Source organism: Polyodon spathula, chromosome 9 (assembly GCF_017654505.1).
Source record: "Polyodon spathula isolate WHYD16114869_AA chromosome 9, ASM1765450v1, whole genome shotgun sequence".
In the NCBI taxonomy this organism is placed as follows: domain Eukaryota; kingdom Metazoa; phylum Chordata; class Actinopteri; order Acipenseriformes; family Polyodontidae; genus Polyodon; species Polyodon spathula.
This window is the reverse complement of record NC_054542.1, coordinates 1,741,030-1,767,989: the sequence shown is the minus strand read 5'-3', so window position 1 is coordinate 1,767,989 and position 26,960 is coordinate 1,741,030. Positions and strand designations below refer to the sequence as shown.

At 36.5% G+C, this 26,960-nt stretch overlaps 1 protein-coding gene across 1 annotated transcript in view; it reads left to right on the top strand.

The window, feature by feature from the left end:
- The window catches only part of nbeaa (neurobeachin a), a 270,715-nt gene that overhangs the window by 226,490 nt on the left and 17,265 nt on the right, over positions 1–26,960 (top strand). Inside the window, exons 35-38 of the mRNA XM_041260057.1 lie at positions 11,603–11,720; positions 11,829–11,931; positions 13,089–13,204; positions 16,907–17,019. Of these exons, the coding sequence (XP_041115991.1) occupies positions 11,603–11,720; positions 11,829–11,931; positions 13,089–13,204; positions 16,907–17,019 (450 nt within the window). The remainder of the gene's footprint in view (positions 1–11,602; positions 11,721–11,828; positions 11,932–13,088; positions 13,205–16,906; positions 17,020–26,960) is intronic.

Below are 26,960 nucleotides of genomic sequence, written 5' to 3'. Positions count from 1 at the left end.
GGCCTTCTGTCTTGTAGGATCAGCTGGTGTATCACTGTTTGGGGGTTACAGGTGCTTCCTGGAGTCTGCAAGGAACAGCTCTCCTTACCCACTCTCCTCTCCTAGCAGCTTATTGTTATTGGCCGAGTGGGCTTGGGAAGACATGAAGTCAGAAACCTCTTGAGCACTCATTATTTTACAAACTGATGACACCTAGCAGATTTTCTTCTCTCTCCCCATTGACAGTACACACAAAATGTAGTTGCTGCTAACTTTGTGCTGCTCTCCTGTTCACGATAAATTTAGCACACGCTCTGCAGGGAATTGGCTGTATGTGTGTGTGCAGTCAGCAGAAGGTTAGAAATGAAAGCACCGCTATTTACCTCTATTTCCATAAAACGCTATACGGCACCTTTTGAAGGAGCTTCGTTAGATCATTTACACGCTTATGGGACTTGCTTTTTTGACAGCCGTTTGCCATCACCTGACCAGCTTCCCGAGAGCAGCCGTTATGTTTAGCATACAGCTATGAAGTTGAAGAATATACACCCACTTTTTCCCATATATCACATCAGTTATTTTAGTTAACTGTTATTAACAATTTCATTCTGCTTGTGGTTATCCGACCTAAATTATTTGTGGAATGTATCATTTAAAAATTAAAAAATAGTAAAAGTAATTTTAACTGTATGTATTTTTCATGCATTATATTTGAAGTGCTATAAATAAACCTATTTTTTTTTTTTTCACTACCGCTGTATCTTTTGAAGTTGCTCTGCGCCTTTTATACTTGATATATAACACCCACCAGGGAGTATTTATATTGTCTGTATCTACTAAGTTTCTACTAAGGCTGAAGTTCTGTTTAAAGTAGTGTCATTGTATGTCTTTGACCTTGCTAAAAAGCTTTTATTCCTCCACAGCACATATAAGTGATTTAAAAAAGAACAAGGTGGGGAAAGCCATAATGGTTAATAGGTGCTTTTAGTATTTTGTGAGTTTCCATACTTTAATCCCTTTTCAAAAGCTTTCAAGAATAAAGGCTGTAAATGGCCCTCAGTATTAATTTGATGTGACTTCTGTACAATAAGGGTTAAGACTCCCAGAAGCACGTTGTGCAGCTTACTTTCTTTCATCAAGCAGCCCTCTTGAAACCACAGCCTAAACATTTCATGAAACTCTGCTGTAAGCCTCTTTGGTATTCTCTCGTTATAATGCAGCTCTTAAGACTATTATTACAGTGTTAAGAGCAGAATGCTAGACACAAATAATGTATGTAGCTATTTTCTTTTGTGTTAAAATTGATTTAGTACAATAGGGAACCTACTACTGGAACAACCCCTCTGCATTAAAAAAACCCACAACAGCACCTTATCTTTCTTTGTGTGGATTTTTTGTAAAAAATAAATAAATCTCATGCATTTTTTTATTCCAGCAGTTACTTAAAATTATATAAGGGTAAGTCATTGATACAACAACATTTACTGCATTCTCATTGGCTTTTTGATAATTTGAATATTTAGATATAATCTGTTGAGGCTGATACTGAATTACATCTATTATATATTTTTTCCTTCTATTTTGAAAGGCCAATATATACATTTACAGAGCATATCTTTGAATATAGTGGCATTAAAATATACATTGCATGTGTTTTATATTATGTCAATAAAATGGCCCAGATTATAATAATTAGGTCATTTTTTGTACAATGTTCTAAATGGTGAAAAAGATGCCTGTGAGCTATAACTGAATGTATTATTATTATTATTATTATTATTATTATTATTATTACTTAATTCATTTTGTGCCAAGATGAATGGAATGCTACTTTCCCTGCTGTGCAACTTTTTGTTCTTTTAAAATGTATTTTAAAGAAATTTAAAATAATGTATCATTCAGTTGTTGATATAATAATCTATAAGGAAACTCTTTGGGCAGTAATTTAATGTTGGTTTTGGATTTTCTATCTCTTTCAGGAAATAAAAAACAAAATGCATGTATTTTTATATGTTTTTCTTTTATCCTGCTTCTCACACATCCTCCCTTGGTTGCACAATAAAAGGATGCTTCATTTATTATGAGAGAACCCCCTGAGGTAAAAACTTGGACTAGTCTGGAGGGTTCATAGAAGACAACATGTCTGTAGCAGTGCTCTGGTGTGCAGTGTGATATACTCATTTGCTGATCAGAAGGTAGTTTTTTTGGTGTGTTTTTTTTTTTTTTTTTTTTTTTTTTTAAACTCTGCATTGGGGTTTTTGTAGAAAGCCAGTCAGCAGGTCATTAACCCTCAAGAAAACAGCTTGCATTAATATGCTGTAATCCGGTATAATTAGTCAAATTACTGCACGCCAACCAGCTTGTCATGTGTTGTCAGATTTGGCAAGCACGCTAGATTGCCCTGGGTCCCTCTGGAATGCCACCTAAGGCAGGGAAACCCACTCGTTTGTTCATTACTGATCTCTCGATGAGCAAGGGGAGCTAAAGCTGAGCAGCTTAAGCTCTTTTTGTGTTTGAGCTGAGTGTCCGCCATTAGTCTGTTGAAGGATAAAAATATATATAGTCTGAGCAATAACATCAATAATATTCTCTCTTAATGAAAGGTTCCTTGCATCACTCAGTTAACGCAGGCAGCATTTCCACATGACTCAGGATTAGCAATAGTAAAAAGGTTTAAACTATATAATTACAAGAGGATAAACTACAAATTATCCACTGCACTCAAACGCAGATTAGCAGCCGCCTATGTGAGTCCTCTTTCAGCCGGGGGGGTTTATCTAACTACAAAAGGGCCTCATTAGCATACATGTACAAGCGCTCATTCCTACAGCATGATAAGAACCTCTTTTACCTTTGCATTAGCACTGAATGGCTTGTTGTGCTTTTGGCAATGACAGATAAATCAGTATAATTCCACTTTATGCTGAAAATGATGCTCTAGATTCTGAATGCATCCCGAAGGTGTCACCGACAATAATCTTCAAAGAGCGTCCGGCGAAAGTGGGCTGTATGTTTGCCGGATGATATACTGCAAATGACAGGAAGAATTATGCGAGGGGAGACAAATCTGTAACATATTATTAAGCAATTTCACGTGAGTAACAGGGATAAAAGGATAATGGATGAGGGTGTCATTATTACCTCCATGTAGAGGGAAAGCAAAAGCAAAGGTAGAGAGACAAGATTAATTGAGGACGGGTGAAGCGCTCATTGCTCATCAGCCCCATTTCTGTGCTGCTTGCTCTCTGCTCCCCTGAAATTTCCATAATTTTAAATGGCTCACCAACTACATTTCAGGTGCCTGCCAGGGGGAGCACGTCACAGACAGGGTGTATTTCAGATGTCTCACACTGGAAAGCCACAAAAAGTCCCTGAGCAGGGCCCAAAGTGCAAAATTAGCAAGCAAAGCCTGGAACAGCTGGTGCTTGACCCAGATCCTGCCTGCCTGCTTGTCTATCTGTCTGTCTCTCTGTCTCTGGCTGCCTGCCTTTCACAAGCGTATTTATCCATCTGCTTCTTATCTGTCATTAATTGTCCATCTATCCATAGTGCGGAAAATAAACTGTCCAGCCACTTCATAAGAAACACCCCTCCCCATGTGACATGATACTGTAGTAGTTTCCATCCTCCTATACTTCCCCTTTGAGGTGGTGTGGCCCCACATGTCTCATCACATGGCAGAAGGCAGACACTAATATCAGTTTCAGATAAATCTGTTGTTGAAAGTAATACAGTATATATAATAAAGATCTGATTGTAGAGCACAGCCAGTTGATTGCAAAATACCTTAACTAACTGTGATCACATCCAGTAAGAGGACATTAACCCAATATGGTGACAGACAGTAACCACCAGTGCACTGTGCAGAGAGATGTGCAAAGTTTGCAGACTGGTGTTAATGCATTATTAACACTATTTCAGTTGGAACAGATTATCAAACTTGTTTTGGTTATAGTCAATAATTTAATTTTTTTTTTTTATTCAAAACTGTACTTAACAAAACTCTTACATTATTATGCTGCTGTTCTCATCTTGTAATAGAACTCCTTAATTTAAAAAGGAAAAGCACAACTGCCAATTAGATATCATACCATAGCTTCCTGCCTCTGTAGAGTCAGTCAGTTTAACTGAGGTACAATCAGTTTAAGTAGCACTCCTGCTATATCAAGATATACCATTATCAAACAAGACACTGGAGTCTTGAAACTTGCTTTAACAAAAAATGACTTTATACACACACAACAAGTTATAATAGCATGAAATTCACCCACAACAGTCAATACTTGTAGATACATGACCTTGTCTTTGACTTGTGACACCTAACTATTGCCATTGCCAATTACAGGTTATACTGTAACTGGTTAAAACTGCTTGGTCTGGCATTAATGCTTAAGCAACAAAGGATAAGATAGGGAAAAATAGCATTGAATTTAGTCATTTTTAAGCAACTTATGAATGCAGCCCATAGTATGAAGGGCACAGATGCCTCCACTGTTAATGTACTTGATTTCTACTGTCTTTTCTTTTTAAACTGGGGCAGTAGCTGAGTAAGTTGGGTTCGTTGAATTGATAATCAAACCTGATCGGCACTATTTGCTCAGATAGAGAGGGGCCACACAGTAAGGTGCATGAGATTTGAGCTAACATGGGGGCATTCAGTTTGATTTCCAAATGAATTTTACAGACATTAATTATGGATTCATTGTAAGTTATCAGTCAGCCATTAAACTGGCCAAGGCAGTGTTGCAGTGGATTAAGACTCCCTTGGCTTCCAGATTAAGAACCTGCTCTATTCTAGTCCTAATTGAGCCATGACGACACAACTTTAACCCAAGCCAAATAATACTTGAAAGGATATACTGTATATGCACAGAATTGATAAAATATACAATGTAAAATATGGGGGGGGGGGGGATTTCAAAGGTTTTTAAGCATTTTAAAGGTATTTCAACCAATTTCCCCTATATCCACTTCAAAGAAAATATTCTGACAATAGAAGTTTTAGTGTTTGGTGGGGGGGGGGGGTTTGTTTAAATATATACAGTACACCCACACTGATGTGCATGACTTTTATTGACAAAATTGGCTGGACATTTCAAGGCATGATTTGTGCAGTATTAGCAATTCACATTTATCCATTTATCACACTGGTTTTGCCAGAGCACCACAACAGTGTGATCTTGCCTGAGTATGACTGGATCCTAAATGTATAGTGACACTGATTATGCAAATCTGAATCTTATTTATCCAATACCTGTATTAGGAGGGAGCTACTTTAATAAAGTTGAGATATAGGATTTTTGAAACAGGAAATACAGAAGTATAATTCTCCAAAAGGACTTTTAAATTTAGAATTTCACAGTATGTTTCATAGCTGCTACCACATGTCTTAATGCAGATGGAATCATTCCTTTGAAATAAAGTAATACTTTAAATCTAAATGTGAAAGAGACCGAAAAAGGATTACTGCCCAAACTAAAAAGATGTTTTTTTTAAATGTTGTTTTTCAGTTGTTGTTTTTTTTAGCACATAATGTTTATGTGCCTTTGTTGTACAGTGTGTGACTATAGAGTTTAGTGAACCATTTGTGCATTGTTGACTTGATCTTCAAACCCATATTCAGATATTATATTAGAAAATCATATGAAAAGGGTTGGAATACCAAAAAAAAAATCTTGTTAAATATTAATTTACCAGTATTGTTTTTCAGATATGTTGATGTTTTGTTTTAATTTTGACAAAATAATATTCCCATGTCATTTATCTGTTATTTCTTATATTTCTTCAAAATCTTATAAACCTTGTTTTCCTCTTGCTAACCCTAATCCTAAGTAGTCTACATCTAGTTGAGTATATTGGAAGTACCTGCCTGGGCAAAAATTGTATTGCAGTTGGGAAAACAGCTTTTAAATGAAAACAAAAGGTGGAATAGATCAAGGAGAGCCCATATCCCATATCCGCTGTTGTTGTCGAGGAGCAAGCTTCATGAGTACTTTTAGTTGACATGGCTGTGGATGCAGCAAATATGTGTATATGTCTAGTGTAATGGAAATTAGATTAATATTTTGAAAGCTGAACTAAAGGGTAACATGAGAACAAATCTAGTTAGTTTGCAAAAAAAGACATTTGTTTCTTTGAGTTAAAATTGAGATCGGGGACAGAGCTTAGATGAATTAAAGGTGTAAACTAGTATAACATTAATAGTACCATTGAATAAGCGAATGACAGGGTCCCATCTCGGAAAGGGCAGTCCGTTGTCATTCACCTTGTCATTACTTGTACCGCCTGCCCAACAGAGTCTCAGGTTCGATTCCTGCTCTGGTCAGTCGATTTTTATTTTTACAAATACGTCTTCCAGGTTAAAAATGCAACACCTTTAGTGAAAATAAGATGCTAAGCTGAACACAAACCAGAAGTTCTGGACTATCAGTAAACAACCAGATTATACTCTTGTATTCTGCTGCCTAAGTGAAAAGACAAGCCAATTGTATTATACAGTATCTTGTGTAAACAGCCTGGTGTACAGTAGCAGCACTGGCATCTCCTAAGAGTGCTGGGTCCACCATTTTATGAGGTAAAAATATACTCGGTTTGAAAATCAGCATGCTATATTACTTTGGTTTGAGAAGGTAGTTTGGGGGATGATGTCATGTGAGTGCTGCTATGCCTTGTAACAAAACGTTGTTCTGTGCGGTTGTCCACACATGGAAGTACTGCAGTGTGCTTGGTCGGAGCGCTAGCCTGCCTTTATTTGTTTCTTATTAACTAGTCTTTAGACCTGATAAATAAAGGTATCTCACATTTATCATGCGTGACTTAATTTGCTTCATTTCAGTTGGAAATTAGATGCTGCAAATGCGTGATTGTTGTGCTGTTTATTCCTTGAGGCTGATGCTTCTGCAGCATACAGCAAAATAAGATTACAAAAATACAACATTGTGCTGCAGGGCAACCGTTATAAAACAAATTCAGCATTGCTCTTCTTGCTAGTAATGTTTACTGAAATTGTTTTATGCAATAGGGATACATCTAAGATGTTCTTAATTTTATATTTTGTTTATTTTTCTCATGAACTAAAAATGAAATGAAGCAGGTGTGATCATAGCAAGTTTCAGCTGCTTTAAGATCCCTGTATAAATATATCAGTCATGCAGCTTGGGCCATGGTGAGATCATTATTCCAGGAACATTTTCCATGGAAAGGGATTGCTTGCAAAAATGCAGCATCCAAATTGAGAGTGTATTTTCCCCTATCTCTAATACAAAATAGCCTTTTGCTATAGTTAAGTGGTTTTCTTTAAATATTAAAATGGTTAAACTCTGTATCAAAATGATTTATTTCTCTAAAGGAAGCACTTACTGAGTCTAATGTATGCTTTTTAGTGGTTTCCAAATGCTAATGACAGAAGCACAACATAACATGCTGGCATCACCTGCAAGTAGTTTCTAATCGCGTTTGTCACAATATTTTCAACATCTGATATTTTCCAGGCACAATAAAGCCTGACCCTGTCATGTCTATCTCCGTGTTATAAAGAAAAAAAATTACATTATCTCCATGTGGGGTGTTTATAATTTTGAACAGCATGAAGCACATGTGCCAGTGGTTCCTTTTAATTACAGCGCGCAAATCTCTTATACAACTGAAACAAAAGGCAGTGCAGCCATCTTTTCTTTTCCAAGCCCATCCTGACAAGCCTAAAGAAACGTGCACATTATTTTCTGGTGGTGTGATTAGATTGGGGCTGAAGTCTCCAGCTGGCAGGCTTGTCTATGACTGGAGGCGGCCTGTCCCCAGTGCTTGTCACTCCCTGACATGTCTGACAGGATGGGGACAGCTTCACCAGACAGGTTCATTAAATGGCATTTTTTACAGCTGGGCTTCAAAAAATGAGGGCTGTGCTTTGTCAAGGACCAGGGTCTAGGGGGGCCCTGGTTGTTGGTTTAAACCAAAGCTTTGTTGTTTTGACAAATTTTTGATCTATGCTGTTTTAAAATCTGACACGTTTTTCTTTGCTGCCCCTTTGGCCTGCACTTTGTGCTGGCAGCCTTGTTGCTGTTTCAGAAATCCAAACAAGAGCTTTCCCAACAGAGCAGGTTATGATAAGGGAAATGCCAGACAACTACATATGTGAAATACTGCATTCTTCCTAGTTTTTTGTATCATTATTATTACAATACTATTTGAAAAAGAAATATGCTGTTGTGTAATACATGAGTAAAAATTGTATCTTTTTATAGTATATAATATTATGAAAATACGTATGTATTATGTACAAAATCTATGAAACCAATCAATATATGTAATACAAATGTGAGTGCACTATGTGCATGAAATTGTACATGCTAATTGTCTTTTTTCTGCTTTCACTTTCAAAGGTATTTCTTATCAATCAAGTTTTTTTTTTTTTTTTTTAGGACAGGCGTTTTTTGTAATCACTGAAAATATTACAAAATACTGAAACAGTTAAAATTACCGCTGAAGTGCTGTCTTTCTTTATACGCAGTGCTGAAAGTGTTAAATTATTTGACAATCTGTGTGTGTGTTCATTGACCTGGAACTAAAACACCAAACCTGCACTACAGGTCACAGCAGGAAACTGGCTTCTGGCTACATAAGGCGCTCTGACAGTGTAAGCCTGCAAAAGTATCTCTGCAAAAAATGAAATGAATATTCAGAGGAAATGTGAATAGTGCAAGACTTGTCTCCCTGGGTCCTTGCGAGTATTTTGGTGGTGCAGGATGGCTTCTTTTTCCTCACACATATCCACCCAGCCAGTACTAAGCATTTTTATTTCTTTTATTTCGAGAAACACTTACATTTACCTTTTCCCTGTTTGTTTTTTGTTTCTTTAAGCCACTGTCTCTATGACAACTGTTTGAGTCGGGATGAGTAACTGTCATCAGGAGTATTACTTAGAGAAAAGTGTTAATGATAGCCCAGTCCCACAGATAGAGCACTTCAACATAATCCAGTTTTAATTGAGCTCCAGAGACTTTGATGTGCTGCAGAAAGCTGGGAAAGAGCTATTCCGGGGAGAAATGAAAGCAGCCTGGCCAGGCTTCACTACTACAGACTGTCACCATTCTAAATGAGCATTACCACCCGATTGAACCTTCCTCTGAGGAACATCTCACTTCACTTCCAATGCTTCTCCTGCTCTCTCTCTCATATGTGAAGGTTGAGGGACTTTCATCTTTTTTTTTTTTTTTTTTTTTAACACATCCTTGATTAAGTTTGAAAAGCATGACCCTGACCAGAGAGGAGCAGGAGTCTCTCCATTGGTCCTTTTTATGCAGCTCTCAGGGAGCAAATAGAGAAGGGAAAGGGATTATTTTCACTTGTCAGTTAAGCACACTTGATTTCCCACGCAAGCCCTGATGTGTCTGAGCTATGTACCTGTGTAACAATAACTGGCTTTTTTTTCTATTCTTGAAGTGACCTCAAGGTTTATAACCTGCTTCGGAAAAACAAACCAAAGCCAGATCTGCAAAGAAAGGGCATATATACAGTACAGCATAAGCACTATATAGCAGGGATTTCTCCCTAGAAAACATCAGCTGTGTCTTTGAAATGAGTTGCTCATTACTGCTGTTACTGCACCCATAGTCTCTTTCTATATAAATGCATAGGTTACTAAACATCAATTACATGTTGTTCCTTATTAATAATGTTGAACCTGTTTATGCAGAAGACACTCTGTTGTAACATGCCATGTTAAAGGGCAGAATGTGACTTAACATTTCTGTTTCCTTTCTATCACTTACTGTATGGCTGCACTAATATATTTACAGTTGTTAATGATTGATGTATACATGTAACTCCAGAGTAGACATCAAGGGTTAAATGAACTAAATGACCGACACACATGCAAAATCATATGTGATCTCCAAAATGAATTCCATCTGGGGTACATACTGTACTGTATATAAACATTGTTCTTTTTTAGAACTATAATGAGTGTTCCAAAGCAAGCATATGTTCCCGCATTAGGGGCGTCTGCTGATGACAGTAATTGTTTGCATCACAATTTATTTATTTATTTTTTTAAATCAAGTATGACTGTCTGTAGTGGGAAATTTAAAGTACCGGTATGTGACAAACTGTAGTGGGAAATGTGTAAATTATACAGCAACACAATTATGAGATTCCATGTTAAAATAATGCCCACAGCATTCTTTTATTACTTTGATACTGTATGTATCAAGCTGTCTGCGTTCTAGGATTTCATTATTTTTACCACACAGTACTTCAGAAATATGCAAATGTTTTCAAACCTGTCAGTATTTTTTTCTTTTTTTTTTTTAACTTAAGGTTGTTGTTGTAATGTTTTACAGCATTGAATCAGTAATATATATTTATGTATATGAAATTAAAAAGGAAGAATGGAAATTCATAAAACTCTTATTAAAAATTAAAAATAAATTACAACCTGCTTTGGGCTGTCTCTCTATACATATGCCAGTCCCTTTATTAAAACGGTATTCGTTGGTTTAATAGTCTGTGTAGTCCCAGAGACTATAATGTATGATAAGTGTTGCATAAACATTTCTTTCTATTCTGATAAAACAAACTTTTGTTTGTACAGTCAGCACTGGGATATACAACACACAGATACACGTCAGACACGTTTTACTGTCCTTGTATTAAGAATAAAATCAATCCCCCTTTATATATATATATATATATATATATATATATATATATATATATATATATATATATATATATATATATATATATATATATAAATTAATGCACTTACCCGTCACACGTGATTTCCGACTCCGTCACCAGTTTTCTGATACAAAGCCCATCTCTTTAATGTTACGATTTATTTGATTATCCGTCATAGCCCGCAGGTTTTTATTCTCGCATGCGCAAATCAGTCTGTCTTCATTGTGCAGTTACAAAGCGCTTCCTCCAGTTTCACCTGACGAAAATGCAGCAACAACAAAGCGAACGAGACCAGCTACTGTAATGTAAAACAGTTAATCATTAAGCAGTTTTAGATACTGTGATGTATTTTTTTGTACATTTGCATTTACAAGTGAAAAGTATTTGCTTTTTCTCGAGAAATTTTTGTCTCATGAAATAAACATGGACATGGTACCTTTTGACGTTTACGTGTAAAGCTCTAATTTTCCTGGGAACACCTACTTTTCCCCGGACGCTATGCAAATGAAGGAAAGGGGGAAGGATGGCCATATTTAAATTAGCCCCGCATAAGGCCCAGTTAGATTCTTGTGCTGTTTCTCGTTTCTCGTAGAAGTCCCCAAAATACTGTTTTCATGTGCAGAGAACAGTTTCACGAGAATCCATGTGTCATCGTGTTTGACATAAATGGTTATTAAAGATCTGATCTGCTAAAGTGCCTATTTGGATAGTGCCTGTTTTTTTTTTAATACTTTGTTTTAGTGTTGTCACCCACACTGCTTTTCACTCATCATCTGTGGGTTTTTTTTTTTGGGGGGGGCAAATGTAGCAGCATATCTGTTAATTTAAGAGCTAAGGAGGAGTTTAATACTTGGACCAAAATAAAAATGAAAACAGTCTGGCTGGGTTCTGGGTTGCTTTTTTTGGGGAGGACTGTTAAAATGGCCTGCGCTTTTGTTGTTTCCAGGTCCTGTCATACTCAGAAGGCCTACATGGAAAATGGATGTTCAGCGAGATCCGAGCGGTGTTCTCCAGGAGATACCTTCTCCAGAACACTGCTTTGGAAGTGTTCATGGCCAACAGAAGTATGTCCCACTAATATTTGATCAGCCTACCTAGCCTACAGTACTATTTTCTTTTTTCCAAACTCTTACATACATTACATAATTTCCTCTTCCTTTTTGTTCCCGCAGCTTCTGTTATGTTCAACTTTCCCGATCAGGCAACAGTGAAGAAAGTTGTGTACAGCTTGCCCCGGGTTGGAGTTGGCACCAGCTATGGTTTACCACAAGCCAGGTACCCGATAAATTTTAATCTACTAAAACAGAAGGGTCTATCCACTTGATCTAAACGTTGCCATCACCCTTTAAATCACTAACTAGAAACCCTCTCTAGCTTTTTACATATTGCTGCACACAAAAATGCACCTTGTCACACACATGTTTGTCAGGGGTGGTATTAGATCAGCCGAATGAACTCCACTATCTCTGAAATAAATATTACATTTATTTGTCTTTTATTTTCCCAGTAAATGTTCTTTCATGTTAGCATTTTAAATGTAGGACGGGAAAGCACATATTCACTTGTAATCCATTTAAATGCAGTGGGAGTACCCTGAACCAGGAACCACTTGAGCAAAACACCATTGGCTGCATACAAATACATGATTGAGCACACGTCACTAATTTCCCCGCATTGTGCCTGTGTAAGCAGCTTGTAGTATAGACTTTTGCCACAGTTGCCAATCACCATTTTTGGATTTCCATAATTCTGCTGGCAGTAGCAGTTGGATCCGTTCCTGGTTTTAGTATGAGTTTAGTAAGACACATCTGAGCTTGTTACCTATACATACTGGCTAATCAAGCTCATAGTAAAACCTGGAATGGGTGAAACTGATATGCAATAAGTATTATTTCCACCCCTGCTAGCTATGTCATTTATTGGTGTATCATCTATTGGCAATGTTATCAGTATAACAAAAATGCAATACAAAAAAATGCGTAATGTCTTTCTAGCCTGGAAGGATTTAAAAATGGCAGCAACTATCCCATGTTGCAGTTCACCAGTGAGCTCCAGTATACAGTTTGAAGCTTGTTTTTTAATGATCTTATACCTGAATGGTATTCCTTTGTATATTGGTAGCATGCCATATACTTAACAGTACAATAAACATAGAGACACAACCAGTTTATTGCATTGGACTTTTAAATAAGCCACTGTATCAGCAAGCCCTTTACAATGTGCAGCAGTTTAAGAGCCTCCCTGCTCTGCAAAGCGTCGTCAAAAAGCATCTTCGTGGATCGCTTTGTAGATGTAGTAAAAGATTACAGTTTCAGACCACTTGGGTCAGCTGTGTGTTTAGATTTGCCACCTGTCCTACTTGCATATCTTTAATAAAGATGTGTTTGAAGCCCAGTTTTGTAGAGAATGCATTAACAAGTGCGGTTTTGTAGGAGAATCTCCTTGGCCACCCCTCGGCAGCTCTTCAAGTCCTCCAACATGACACAGCGCTGGCAGAGACGGGAGATTTCCAACTTTGAGTACTTGATGTTCCTCAACACTATAGCAGGTGTGGTTTTTTACTTTTTAATCCCTCGCTAATGGGTTTATGTTTGTCATGGCCTTCACTGTAGTGATTTGATAGTTTGCACTTACCTCTCTGGGGCTCGGGAGCCGGCACTATGATGGATTCTGAAGCGTTCACATTAAATATTATCAGGAGAGGCACAACCTGTCACCCAGACTGCAGATTCATGTATTGTTTCCCTGCTCTCCTCTCTGCCATTTCCTCTGCTGACAGCTTTGTCTCAAACAAAAGCTTTATTAGAGTCAACAAACCATTTTCCAAGAGCGTCTGGAAATAATAATGGGAAAATGTAATTTCATTGCTTTGTCATTTTTTAGACAACGGCAACTAGACAAGACATCTACCTAGTAGGGATATAGCCTGGCTCATGGCACATAGAGATTACAGAATGCTTTCCCTGTTCAGACCAATTACTAGTTGTTTGAAATTAAGGTTCTCAAGCATGCAACGTTTTCTATGCCACACCATGTAGACATGCTACTTTTTCTGTGTACATGGGATTTTATGATTATCTCAACAGCGTATGACTGCACAAAACCTGATTTGTAAAAATATCAGATATTTTTTATTCCTATTTAGAACAGGTACATGATCGTTTGCTAGTCTGATAAAATTCTATTCCACATTGTGTTTTTCTGATCATTAAATTTTTGCACAGCTTTCGGATCTGAGTACATATATTGGCATTACTGTAGATACTTGTTTTTATGGATGAGTAAAATTGCTTTAGATGTAATCAGCTTAATCAGCTTCTTCAAATAATACATTTTAAAGGTTAGTTCATGAATTCTGGATTGTGCCCTACACATGTTGATTACTTTGTAGCTGATATAAAATGTGATGATTGAAGAAGTAAAAATTCTTCACACTGCTCTTTGCTCAGCGAGGTGTGATTCTTCACTGAATAATTATACATATTTATATTTAGCTGCAGCATGTGTTGGCTTATATTATTGTCATCTAATTAGATTCAAAGCAGCCGCGAACAAGTACAAAAAATCATTAAAAATTCCTTCTAATGACCTGGAGATGACAGAATGCCTGCGCGATGTTGGGAGGCAGACAAGCCAGGGAATATCAGACTCAGAATGGTAATATGCAGACTGCAGTGATCTAATTAAACAAGGTTTCACTGTCATTAACATTTTAACCAAGAAATAGCAGCTTTAATTTGTGTCAGGTTTCTCTGAACCTCCACTCAAACCCTGAGTGCCCTTAGAATATTTTTTTATAAAGAAGAGAGACAGAAAGAAACAACAGTGGGACCAGAATGTACACTGTGACTATCCAATCTGAAAGACATCAGTCACTAAATTAGGTTATTTCTTCATTTGATTTTAGTTTTACTTTCAGCGCACGCGTTTGAATTTAACACAATGAATAATTGAGCGTAAACTTCATTTATATATATATATATATATATATATATATATATATATATATATATATATATATATATATATATATATATATATAATATATATATATATATATATATATATAGAAATGTTGAAACAATTTCCCATATTTCAAAGATAACAAGAATTCAGCAAATGTGGTTCCTAAGAACAGAGAAAGGCATGTGTATTCCAACCTATGGAGCACTACAAAATTTCAACCATATACAGTATACACAATAACATGGCATTCTAAACATTTGAGGTACATTATAACATTCAAGTTTAGGGTAAAAGGGTAAGCAATGCACATTTAATATTTTAGCAAAATGAGGTGATCTACAGAGGCTGTATTTAATGATAAACTAGTACAACATATTTATTATATGGTAAGACACTCCACCTCCACCTCTCCATGCACACTTTGCCTGCCGTTGCAAGGAGGGGGTCCTGCTTCTGCTTTTTTCTCTCTAGGGGTTGGGACACACAAAAAGTTGTCATGAAATGGGCTATAACAAGCCTAATTTATGTAACAATATTATATATCAGTGATGTTTTTTTCAAAAATTGAAGTAGATGTTATAGAAAACTCTGAATGTGGTTATTTTTTTCAACAAAACCAAGCATTCTGACATGCACTGACTGGCACCATTTCACAGGAATTTCATTGAGGGACCTGTAATAGAGGTACTTCACAGTGTAGTCTGCTACACTGACTTCTTTATCGCTTGATGAAAACTCTCTCATAGTAACGCAATAATTATTGAGAAATAACACAATAATCATGGTGAAGTAACACAGTAATTATTGTGAAATTACGCACTGTTGTCTCGTAATAATGTAATAGATAGTTGTTTCTTTGTGATGCTAATGAGCTTCCTTATTGTTTTTTTTATCCCCAATGACAACCCAACCCTGGTCCAGGGGACCCCTGTGTCTTCTGGTTTTCATTCCAACTGAGCTCTCAATTACTTAACTAGATCCTTTAATTGAACTCTTTAATTAGACCTTTTTCATTGTTCTCAGCTCCTAAAAATTTGCAGAGTTCACGTTATAAAATGTTATAGCTAACTTGAAATCTGAAACTGTTTAAGAGCTGAAAACAAGTAAAAAGGTCTCATTAGACCTAATGCAGTTGTTACCTATATGGTTTTGTAGTTACAGTGCAACAACATGCTTCATTACGAAATTAAAACTGATGGCAGCAATTAGTATAGAACCACGCATGGAATTACACTGGAATTATTATGATGAAAATAACAAAACAACACTTCAAAAATGTGTTCTCAACTACCTCATTTGATGTATGTTGTATGTAGTGCAGGGCCAGATTAACCTATATGCAAATTACGCTATGGCGTCGGGCCCCCAGCAGAATTGGGACCCACGCAAGGTCAACGTTTCTGGGACATTTTTCAAAAACTGCATGTGGTCGGCCGAGCCCTCACACACAGGAAGAGAGGCGCACAGAAACTTGCTTTAGGTTCATTTTATTTTATTTATTTTAATGACTTCTAGGCATTCCTTCTCAATTGCAACATACCTGGTCTGAGTCTCTCACGCAAGCAGCTTCCTGCTAATGTACAATACCAAATGCTCCGCAGCCACTACCTCCTGGGAAATGTCAGTCCCTAGTCCTACGTCAGAGGTGTCAGTCTGTAGGATAAAATTTCTGAATCATGCTCAATTTACACATTCATTTATTTCAGTTTTAGAGCCAATTTAAAAACCTGTCCTGTCTCAAATGTGCACAGCATGCCTCTTTACATTTTAGAAACCTTCCTTTTTAATTAGAGGGTTTGAATTTTAGAAAGAAAAGACAAGTAAAGGTAAAAGTGTATAATGTGGGAGGCTGCCCTTCTGCAGCTGGCAAGTAGGGTTTAAGTCTGTTTGTTTTTCTCCCTTTATATACTGCGTGGAAGTCGTCAAATTAGCCCGATACCACGTTTTTTCAATATTATTAAGAAATAAAAATACTTATTTCATAATTATTTGTATTTCATGCAAAAAAAAATCACATGAACTAAACTGTACGGAACGGCTGTGTGTCTGCGTGTAGTATTCTCCATGCACATTGTCTGTTTCCTTTTTGGCCAGATCCCTTTGTATATGAGATTTTAATTTCAGTGGAACTTCCTCGATAAATTTAATAAAATGTAAATAAATAGGGATTCAGTACACAGTGTTGCTTTCCCCTACTCGAAATGTTATTTGCTGTATAATAAGCTCCCATTGAAGAATATTGAATGTTACTGTTTCTCTTAATATGTTGCCTTGACTTCCACAGGGCGGACATACAATGATTTAAACCAGTACCCTGTGTTTCCATGGGTTTTAACCAACTATGAGTCAGAAGAGGTTGACCTGACCCTACCCGGCAACTTCAGGGACCTCTCAAAGGTACGGTATCTCTCAACACTGTTCTAGTAAGGGAATGAGTCGATTGCTTTTATATATTCATGTTCACATTTCTAGAAGGATTCAGTTGTAAGTTAAGTAAGAATATGTTACAGCTCATATTGCCCTGTAATAACTTGCATTCTGTACAGTATGTACTGTATAGTTTAAAACCACCAATATGCATTCTATGTTTGATTTCAGCACGTTTCATTAATTTACACACTGTCATTATTTGGAAGGCAGAAGTAAAGACACACAGGCTTTCAAACAACATTTTCTTACCTCTCATTAACATAGCATCTTCCTTGCAACTTCATTTATCCTGTCACCATGCTGTATATGCACACTGTGCATGTATTCCTGACATGCAGCACAGTGGGGTTAAACGCTTCAGATAGGACCCTAAGCTGGTGGCAGGTTAAATGAAAAGTATGGAAAACCACACCGGAAAATAATGAGGGAGAAAATGCACAGCTGTAAAAAGAAACTCTTAGCTGTTGTTTTCTTCCAAGGTGCAGCTTAGGCCAAAGAATTTACACAAAAGAGACTTTTACAGCCCAAACGTATGCGATTACAGTATCATCAGTAGTAATATAAACGTTTGGTTTGAGTGCAAAGATGCAAAATGGTCTCCAGAATGCTAGCCAGATCGAGCAGATCTCTATCCCTGCATTACCTTAATCCCCTTAAATAGGCAGGCTCAACCAGACCAGCAGGGAGCAGATAATAAACCGCCTCCATAAGAATCTCTTTCTTGTAAAGGCTAGAAATGTCTGATGCCCTGGGAAGGATTAGATGGGCACGACATGCCATGCAGATGTAATTCCTAAAGTGCTGTTGTAAGCAGACCTCCACTGTTTTGCTGAATAATTATAAATCACTGATAGTTAAATACTCTGTTTTATTTCAATCCGCTGTCTGGTCTGGCCCTGCTTTATCCTGCTGATACATCTGCTGTATTGTGCTTGTGTTTCATCACACCAAAAAAACCTTGTACTGATTTTTGAGGGGAACAGAAAATGAATTGTATGCCTGCTTTACATTCTCCAGGGAGACGACAGTGTTCAGACATTTCACTGATTTCCATTTGTTTCAATGTAGATTTGGTTTTGATTAAATTATTTCTTAGCTGCTACATTCAGATCTATTGTGAGAAATTGTTGTGAACCTGTGTCTTCCAGATTCCATTTTTCTGTTATTCCTTATGTCCGGTGTCACACTGTCATGCTTCTCAAATAGGGATAAACAGTTCTGCCTTGCTAATAATACAATATATAAAATAATGGCTATTCCATCTAGTATTACTAAAAACTCATAGGGTTCTTTTTAAATGATCTAAACAGAGGTGGATCTTAATGAATAAACCTGGTTTTAATTGTATGTAACAGTTAAAAGGAGGGTCAATAAATCACCCCAAGGGTAAAACTCCAGCTGTTTTAATATAGCATTAAGGAACAGCAGCATTTAGATCACTGTGTAGATCATTAAAACAGACCTTGTAGACTTGGACACACATATTTTGATTCAAAGACCTAACTTTGCAGTGCAGGTGAAATACATCATTTGTCAGATGAATGAATGAGTGAATAGTAATATTTGGATGGGAAATTTAAGGTTTTGTTAGAGGCAGCTGTAAGCAAACAATACTAACAAGTGAGCTAATAATTCATCTTTATTCAGTAGATGCTTGTGGCGAATGTTTTCAGTGACCGAAATGTCACTTTAACAAAAGACTGATGCTATGCGGCATTGTTTTGCCATTAACTCTGTCTATTCTGCTGGGCGGCATTGCAGGGCTCCTACTGAACTGCTGTGAAAGACTGGAGGTGTAGAACTGCAGAGAGTGCTCCTAGACTATTTCTTTATTCTTGCATATGTGTTCAATACGTACGTATGTGTTATTGCAAGGTTAATAAAAACAGAATAACAATACCCTAATTAGAGAAAAAAGAATGATAGAGAGGGAGAGGTTTGGCATGCTTGATTATCCTGAAGTAAACTATGGAAAACCATATACAGTAGGCCAGTTTGGTTACATCTGATAGGAAACTTGGCTGGGCTTTGTAAAATATTTCATTGGTTCCCCTGTGGTGAGTTCCTGTACGATTTGTGGGAATGCGTCGACTTCTTTCCATACATTTTTTTAAATGCGAGAATGGTCGAAGCTTACAATATAACACCAGCTATAGTGGCATGTGTTTTTAAATGTTAATGATTGAAAGAACTGATCAGAGTGTGTGTCATCGCTGACTTTAAAAGGACAACCAGCCCTTGATGCCGTCTAGAAGGAACCCTGGTACTGTAAAGTACAGTTACTTGATGAGGCTCACATTTCTCTATATTAAAAGATACACACAGCAATATCAGTAGTGACCCCAACAAGAACACTTTTCAAAAGTTGCTTGGTATAGTATTATAACAAAAAGGCATACTATTTACATTATTTTTAAAATATTAAAATGCTTGCAGATGATTGCTTATTGCTGACAGTAAAACTATTCCCAGAATGACAAAACTTGCATAATGTGGCGTAACCTTAAATAAGTAATAATATCTAGGGGAAGAAAGAAAGATAAAAATAAATAAATCCTGAAGCCTCATAACATATTTACAATTGGGATGTGGTTCTCGTCTTTATGTATTTTAATATATTCCGTCATTCTGCAGTGTCTACAGGCTCTTCCAGAGTTCATTAGCATTCTTTCAAAGTATTGTTTTGTCTCTGACAGTTGTCCTTGGAACCCCAGGGTTCTTTACGTCAGAAAGTGCAGCACACAACGAGACATTGAACACAAACTACTCCCAGTTTTCCTTTTTATTGGTCAATATGTATACAAACCATATGTTTCTTTTTAATGTGCATATAACGAGCAGAGAAGTGGGGATGTAGTTAAGAACATCCATAACAATACTGCTTGCATGTTAACAGGATTTCTCAGTGCTGTTTTGGAATTTGGTTTTCTGAAATGGCAAGGTAAAGATCTAGTTTTTATGAGTGAAGGGTGTCATGATGTAAAACATGTATCAGCTTTTAATTGTAGTGTCATCAGACAGTAAGAAAATGGTTTTATATAAAAGGTTTTAATGGATTTTTGGATGTGGTGAAGGCTTAAAATTAGGTACGTAAGGTACAACATTAAAAAAAAAAAATTGAGAGCCACCTGCTTTTGGACTATGATTACAGACTGAATGAGAGAACAAGATAAGTAACAGGCTTTCAGAAAGACAACACAGTGTGCTTCTGCCCCATGGGTTCCTATAACACCACACTTGTTTCCAGTTCTTTAGTGTCCAGGGATTTATTTTGTGTGTCTGTGTGAGAATTTCAGGAGCACTTTGATGTCTCACGGGGGCTTGTGTGTGATGGCTCTTCACAGCTATCCAGCTGTTTTTATTTTTATTCATTGCCTCTTTATTTATTTTATTTAGTTCAGCAGGCAAGTGCCCATTGAAACCAGAATCTTGTATAACCAGAGGACTTGGCAAGACAGCACAAAACTGAGAGTAGCTGCCCTACCTAGATATAGCACACTTCAGAAGATGGTTGTTATAAAACCAAGATTTGTTTGAGGCAGAGTCATGTCAGAATCTGTCTCAGTGGTCATGTTTTTAATAGAACTCCAGCTGTACCAGTCAGACCGCTCTTCGACAGTTTCTTTTAATTACCAAAGATTTCACACTATTTGGACCATTTTACTCCCTTTGGTGATGCGAATAAGCAGTAAATACATATTAATTTACCAAAAATACCAGTAGTCGGTCTAGGTGACTCAAAAGAGAACTTAACTAGCTATCTCCTGTTGCGCACAATCAGACTCTCATTCTCACATGTTGCATTGTTCTAGATCATTTAAGAGTAAAATTGGTTATATTTTCTTTTGTGCATGAGCAATTATAATATGTATTGGGAAATATGTTACAAGCATACACACCCAATAGCCAAAGGATAACAACTATATTTGTTCATGAGCGGAGTGGATGACAAATGATGATGATGATGATAATTTTTTTTTTTTTTTTCAAATTACTGGCCTCCCTAAAGAAAAGAAAGTGATAATGCCCCTGGCTTTTTAACTGGAGTAATGCAAACAAGTGCATGTAGGTTTTAACTCTAGTTCGGGCAAGACAAATGCTCTTCTGCCAAATACGTATTTATTTCATTCCGGCTTCTGTTTATCTTATTTCATGTGCCATTCTTTAGCTTGAAATCAGAGGCATTTTGTGTTGAAGCCTAGTATCAGTATCATATTTAACTTTAAAAATCTCAAACCTTACTGTCTTAGCCGTCTAACAAAACCAATTCATGCTTTTAAAAATACATGCACTGCAGCCAGCTAAGGATAAGACACAACAATTGTTATATTGGTTAACCAAAGAAAAGGGCATGGACATTTGTAGCATAACTCATTTTACGTTGAAGCCAAATAGCTGAGCATCTGTTGTATTATGAGCCAGTATTCTTGCATGCAGTGTCTTAACCCTACACAGAGCTGAAAGCGCAGGTGTGCGGTGGGTATTATGACCCCAGGAAACAAGAGTAATGTGGCCGAGGAGTTGTCTTTTCAGGACACAGGGGAATGTGTGTGGTTGTATGAAATACAAATCCCCCTTTCCTTCTCTGGATTCATTTCTCTGAGAGTTTAACCACAGAGGAAACCTCCTTTGCAGACTGGGTTAAGCAGTACAGTACACTTTTTTCAATACCGCTTGATATAAAACATCTGCATGCAGATAGTGTTTCCCCATCCCTAACTATATATTTGGGTAATTACACAACCAGAATTGTTACAATCTACTCTAACATAGCACATGCTTTTGATGAATATGATCATTTTACAAATATGTTGATACTGATGACTTATTATTTCATTTAAAAGCCTCCATGGTTGCCTGCATCACATTGCTATTTTAAAATGTATCCCGTCATGGATTTCATATTGTAACATTATGTGTTTCTGTTTTTAATATGGCCACCACATGCTGTTGCTCTGTCGCGCAAATTACTGACTTGTTCGCTGAAAGCCACACAGTTCAGTGCCATGCTGTAGTTAATTCAGTCAGAAAAGAGTCGCTAAAGACCCATCCTCATTTCAGCTTTAATATGGGCTTTTAGAAATCTGAAGTAGGCTGCTTCAGAGTGTACCTGCTTTGTTTTGACTTTGAAAAGCCTGACTCAATTATACTGAAACTGTGCTAAGCATGCAAAATAGGCACACCTGACAATGCGAAGTTGTAATGTTGTGTATTGCAATTTAATTTGAAAAATAGAATGAAATATGCATATTAAAGATAGAGATAGCCTGGATATCAAAAAACTAGTTCAGGTTCCCCCCCCCCCCCCCCCCCCCCCCCCCTGTGCTTCAGTCTCAGTTTTTTTTGTTGTTTTTATTTTGGGTTTGTAAGCTGTAATTTAAGAGGTAATTGTCTGCAACATTGCTGTCTGGTAAGTTTTTTTCTTTTTTTTTTTTTAATAGCAAGATGGTGAAATAGCACATACTGTAAGACAGGATGTACATCAGGTAACTGGCCTCTGATTAAACTTTCACAATTTTACCAGGGCCACACTCTTCTTTTAGGTAGGTTGCAACAGATGCACCCTTATAAAGGTTTGCACTGTAAATGTGCAGTTTTCACATGGTTATACTACATATTTACCATAGTTTGTCATGTTTTTTAATGTGCTTTACTATACCTCTCTGGGGTTTATAATGCTTACCTATGCATTGCCATGCTTTCCCAATGCCACGTTTTACTAATGGAAGCTTATTTAAGGGTGAATGTACCACAATGTATCTACATGTCCATTTTAATTTATTTTCAGTATAAGGGACTGAAATTAGTTATCCTTGGGTAATCTTCCTGTAAAGCTACTTAATGCTGAGTTAATTCTTCAATACTTTTGCTTGGCAAGCAAATTTAATAACTTGCTAGTGCAGAACAATTTAATAAGCTGTGTCAGGCCTTGGCACGTCATGAAGTGCCTTGCAGCATTTCACACATGTTGTACGGTTGCAGGTCTGTGCTTTCAGTTTGGAACACACATTAAACATTGATATTCCTCCCTGTTTTCTTTAAGATGTAGTTCTGTATTTCATAGAGCCTCAGAAGGGCTTCTTAGCTCCATGTAGCACTCTGCCTCCAGTGGGTGTTTGAATACACAGTTGTTCTATGTGCTATTTCTAACGGATGCATTTCTTGCATTCACTAGGGGCAAACTAGAGTTGCAGGGGAGGCAGGTTCATTTTTACAAGCGGGGGGTACCAGCTGAAGACATCTTTTTAGGCCAAATGGGTTCTTTAGACTTGTTAGTTATAAATAGTCTCCATGATGTGATAATAGAAATAGAAAATGTTATCTTATACAAAATCAAGAAGATGAATACATCAGTTAAGATAACCGGAATTTCCAAATCTTATCAAGTTGATAAGACTTACCAGTGTCAGAAACAACCTCAACCAGAGCTGATTTTCTTAACTTCATCATTTTGTTTTAATATAGCGATACCAAAGACCCAGTTTAAATCATACATTGTTATTTGATTATTTCTTGTCTTTCCAGATGCTTGAAGCTTTATTAAGTTTGCGTGGAGCTGTGCAGTATAACACTCTGAAAGCTGTACTAATTAATGTGTCACTTCCAAGTTTTCTGACAATTGCATTTTCATAAAAAACAGATTTTGTTTGTCATAAAAAAACAGATTTCTGGCAAGCTAATCTGGAATTGATATTTAATTTGAGTTCAAACTAGAGTTAGGTTATATCATTTTTAAATTGTAAGATGTTTTCTGTTAACTTTGACACAGATCGGCACTTCATTTTGGCTCTCTAAATATCCTTTGGGTTTAAATTGCAGTTCAAATATTTCCCTTTTAAAATGTTCATGAAATTAAATAGCTGGTTTTTTGTATTTATATATATATATATATATATATATATATATATATATATATATATATATAGATATATATATATATATTAATAACTTGATGATGATGTTTAGTAATGTGGAAAGTTTATCACATGTGCACTTGAAGGAAGGTTAGGTTTAAAATTATTTAGGAATTAAAGCATTTAAGCCATCAGAATCACTTTTAGTGAACAATCTTTGTCATTTAACAGATTTTCAAAGGGTAAGTCATGAAATCAGTACATTTTGTATCTTAATTTTATTAAAACCACATTTAAGCTCTGCTGCTTTTTGAATGTGTGCTTAAGAGAAAATTTGCTGAAATTCTCGGCAAGGTGTTGTTGCTGCTCTTTGCATGAATACAGTTGATTCTTAAGAAAGATAGGTTTCTGCATTGTTCTCTACTAAAATGCTATATGCTTGAACTACTCTTTCGTAGTTACTTGTAGGAAAAAAAAAATAATCCAAGTATTTGTTTCTCAGCTTAGGCCACATTACAATATTTTCTGTATCCATTAAGCTAAAAACAGAAATAATTGAAAAATCAGTCATTTTAAATTCAAAGCCTCTTCTTGAATACTGTCACATCATAAATTCAGATCTATACAGTACTGATTATTATTTAGTATTTTCTTAGAATAATTGGAGCAGACATGTGCTTAGTTGGCTGTCCTTCCTATAATGGGCTGTATGTTCTCCAAATGAAGAGGGTATGGGAGTTGCTGTTGGCTAGTGTATCCAACTTCAGCCCTTTGCTCTCCATAAGTAACATTTTTACAGTGTGCTAGACTTCCTGTGGCTCACAGCCCAATCAAGCACTGCCTATATTTCACATGCCAGGTTATTATCACATCATAAATCAAAGCAGCTGTCTATAAACTCCTCTTTCACTCCAACAAACCCAACTAACATCATTCTGGACAGCCATTAAAAAATAAGACCAAATGATTTGGCAAAGTATTACTCTCTGACTTTCATGCAAGTATATGGCCTTTGAGGAAGTTAGAAAGTTACTGGGTTGAGTTAAGGGACTATTTTATATGCAGTGGTATGCCTTGCACTGAATACGTTTATCTGCACTTTTGCTCCAGTAGCTTAGTCCAAACTAAGGCAGAGCTGTATTACCAAATGAGAGTGAATAGGCAGGGCTAGCAGAGTTGAAAGGTCTGATTGTCATTTGACTGGCTGTTTAATGTAGGTACATAGGATGTGAAGCTCAAAGAAAAGAGAGATTCAGGGAAGCATCACAATAACATTTCAGAATGACTGAACACACCATAAAACAGTAAGGGAAATTTAAAAGTGAGAATTGAAGCTACTTGGTCCTTAAAGTCTTAATACATATGTCTCTGAGCTGAGACAGTTCTTCTCGGTGGATAAAGGAATATAAACCTGTCTTCTGTGCAGCAGTCAGCCCAGCCAACAGCAGCTTAGTAAAGAAAAGGGGTAGCTGCTTATAGGGCATACCCCAGGAGAAAGGGAGGAGACAAGGGCACTGCCCACCCAATGAACAGAAGCAACCGTATTGGTGGAGATATTAAGCTCTGTTTGTTTGTTGTCTTTGTTAAGAATTGGCAATTAACTTCTCAGCCATTGACCTATCATGGATCCAGACACCCAGCAGAATTGGAGATTCGTTACTAGTTCAGTATATTAATATTGACTGCTGTAATACTTTCAAGGGTAATATATTGGATTTTGTGACAGTTAAGGAAAAGCAGTATATCCACCATCCCCGAATTAGGCTTTAATGAAGTAATTATGTTAGTAATCACATTAGTAATGTGTTTTTTTTAAAACCTGTTTAATAATTGACCTCTGTTCTGTTCTAACAATGTGTTTTAAAGCACTAGTGTAATACACAGTATTTTAGATTTAAATTTTTTGACGTTTTGTGTATTGGGAAAGTAAAAACAGATATTCTATCAACCTTTATTTAGTGGTAACTTTTATTTGTTGCAAACAAGCTCACAAAGAGAGCTACCTAGCTATACAGATTTTGAAATATTATGAAAGTATTTACAGTTGAACTAATGATAGTTGACATTATCAAGTTATAAACAGAATTGGGCCTGTGGCATTTTGAAAAAAAGAAAACTCAAGGTTTTAAGGTCAGTTGCATGCAGGTCACAAAACAATGGCATCTACAGATTGTTGTTCCTTTGTTGCCTTGCATTATTTTTAAATGGTATTAATTGTGTTTTTCTGATGTACCCATAACCTAGAACAAAATGAAACAGAAAACTTTGAGTCTAATGTTTAGATGCAGCAAAAACTATAGTCTGTTGTAATAATCTTAACAGCAATGGATCTAAGTATCATCACCCTTTAAATCTGTATTAATCATGCTGGTATTTTCCTCTTGAAGTGATTTATTATCCCGCTTGGTAATGTCACTTAATGCAATAAATATATACAGTGGAAAGACATCCATGTTAGGATTTTGAAAGCAAAACATCTGTAGTGGTGCTAAAATAAATAAATACATACATAAATAAAATGTCCATATTCTCAGAAACATAGGGGTATTGTTTGCATGTGCATGGGAGGATGAGTCAATAAAAAAATACAACCATTTCACAGTTTATTTTCCTGTGTATGCAACATTCTAGAGCTGTATATAGGGTTTTAAGGGCTCTTTAGACACAACTAATGAAGCTGTGGTGTGTTCTGGGGTGTTTTCTAGTTCAATTATGCCATATAAAAGGGATATAACTCAGGTAACTTACTTGATATTATGTGATGCCTAAACAATCCTGTATAAATGTGAAATGCGTGCACTGGTAATCCATTTCAGTCTTTCTAGGGTAGTTGTATAACCCCGCCTTTACAGTCAAACAGATTGAAGAATGAATTCCAAAAATGTAAATGTTTATTTTAGCATTGTACAGTAGTTCAGAATGGGCTTAGTGAGCACAACGTGTAGGAGTTGCTGCACTTTTAACAAGTTGTTGTATGGTTCCACAAAGTGTAAATCATGTCAGCAAAGGTTAAGCTGTAAGGATTATCCAAAACATTTCACAGAACATTCACAA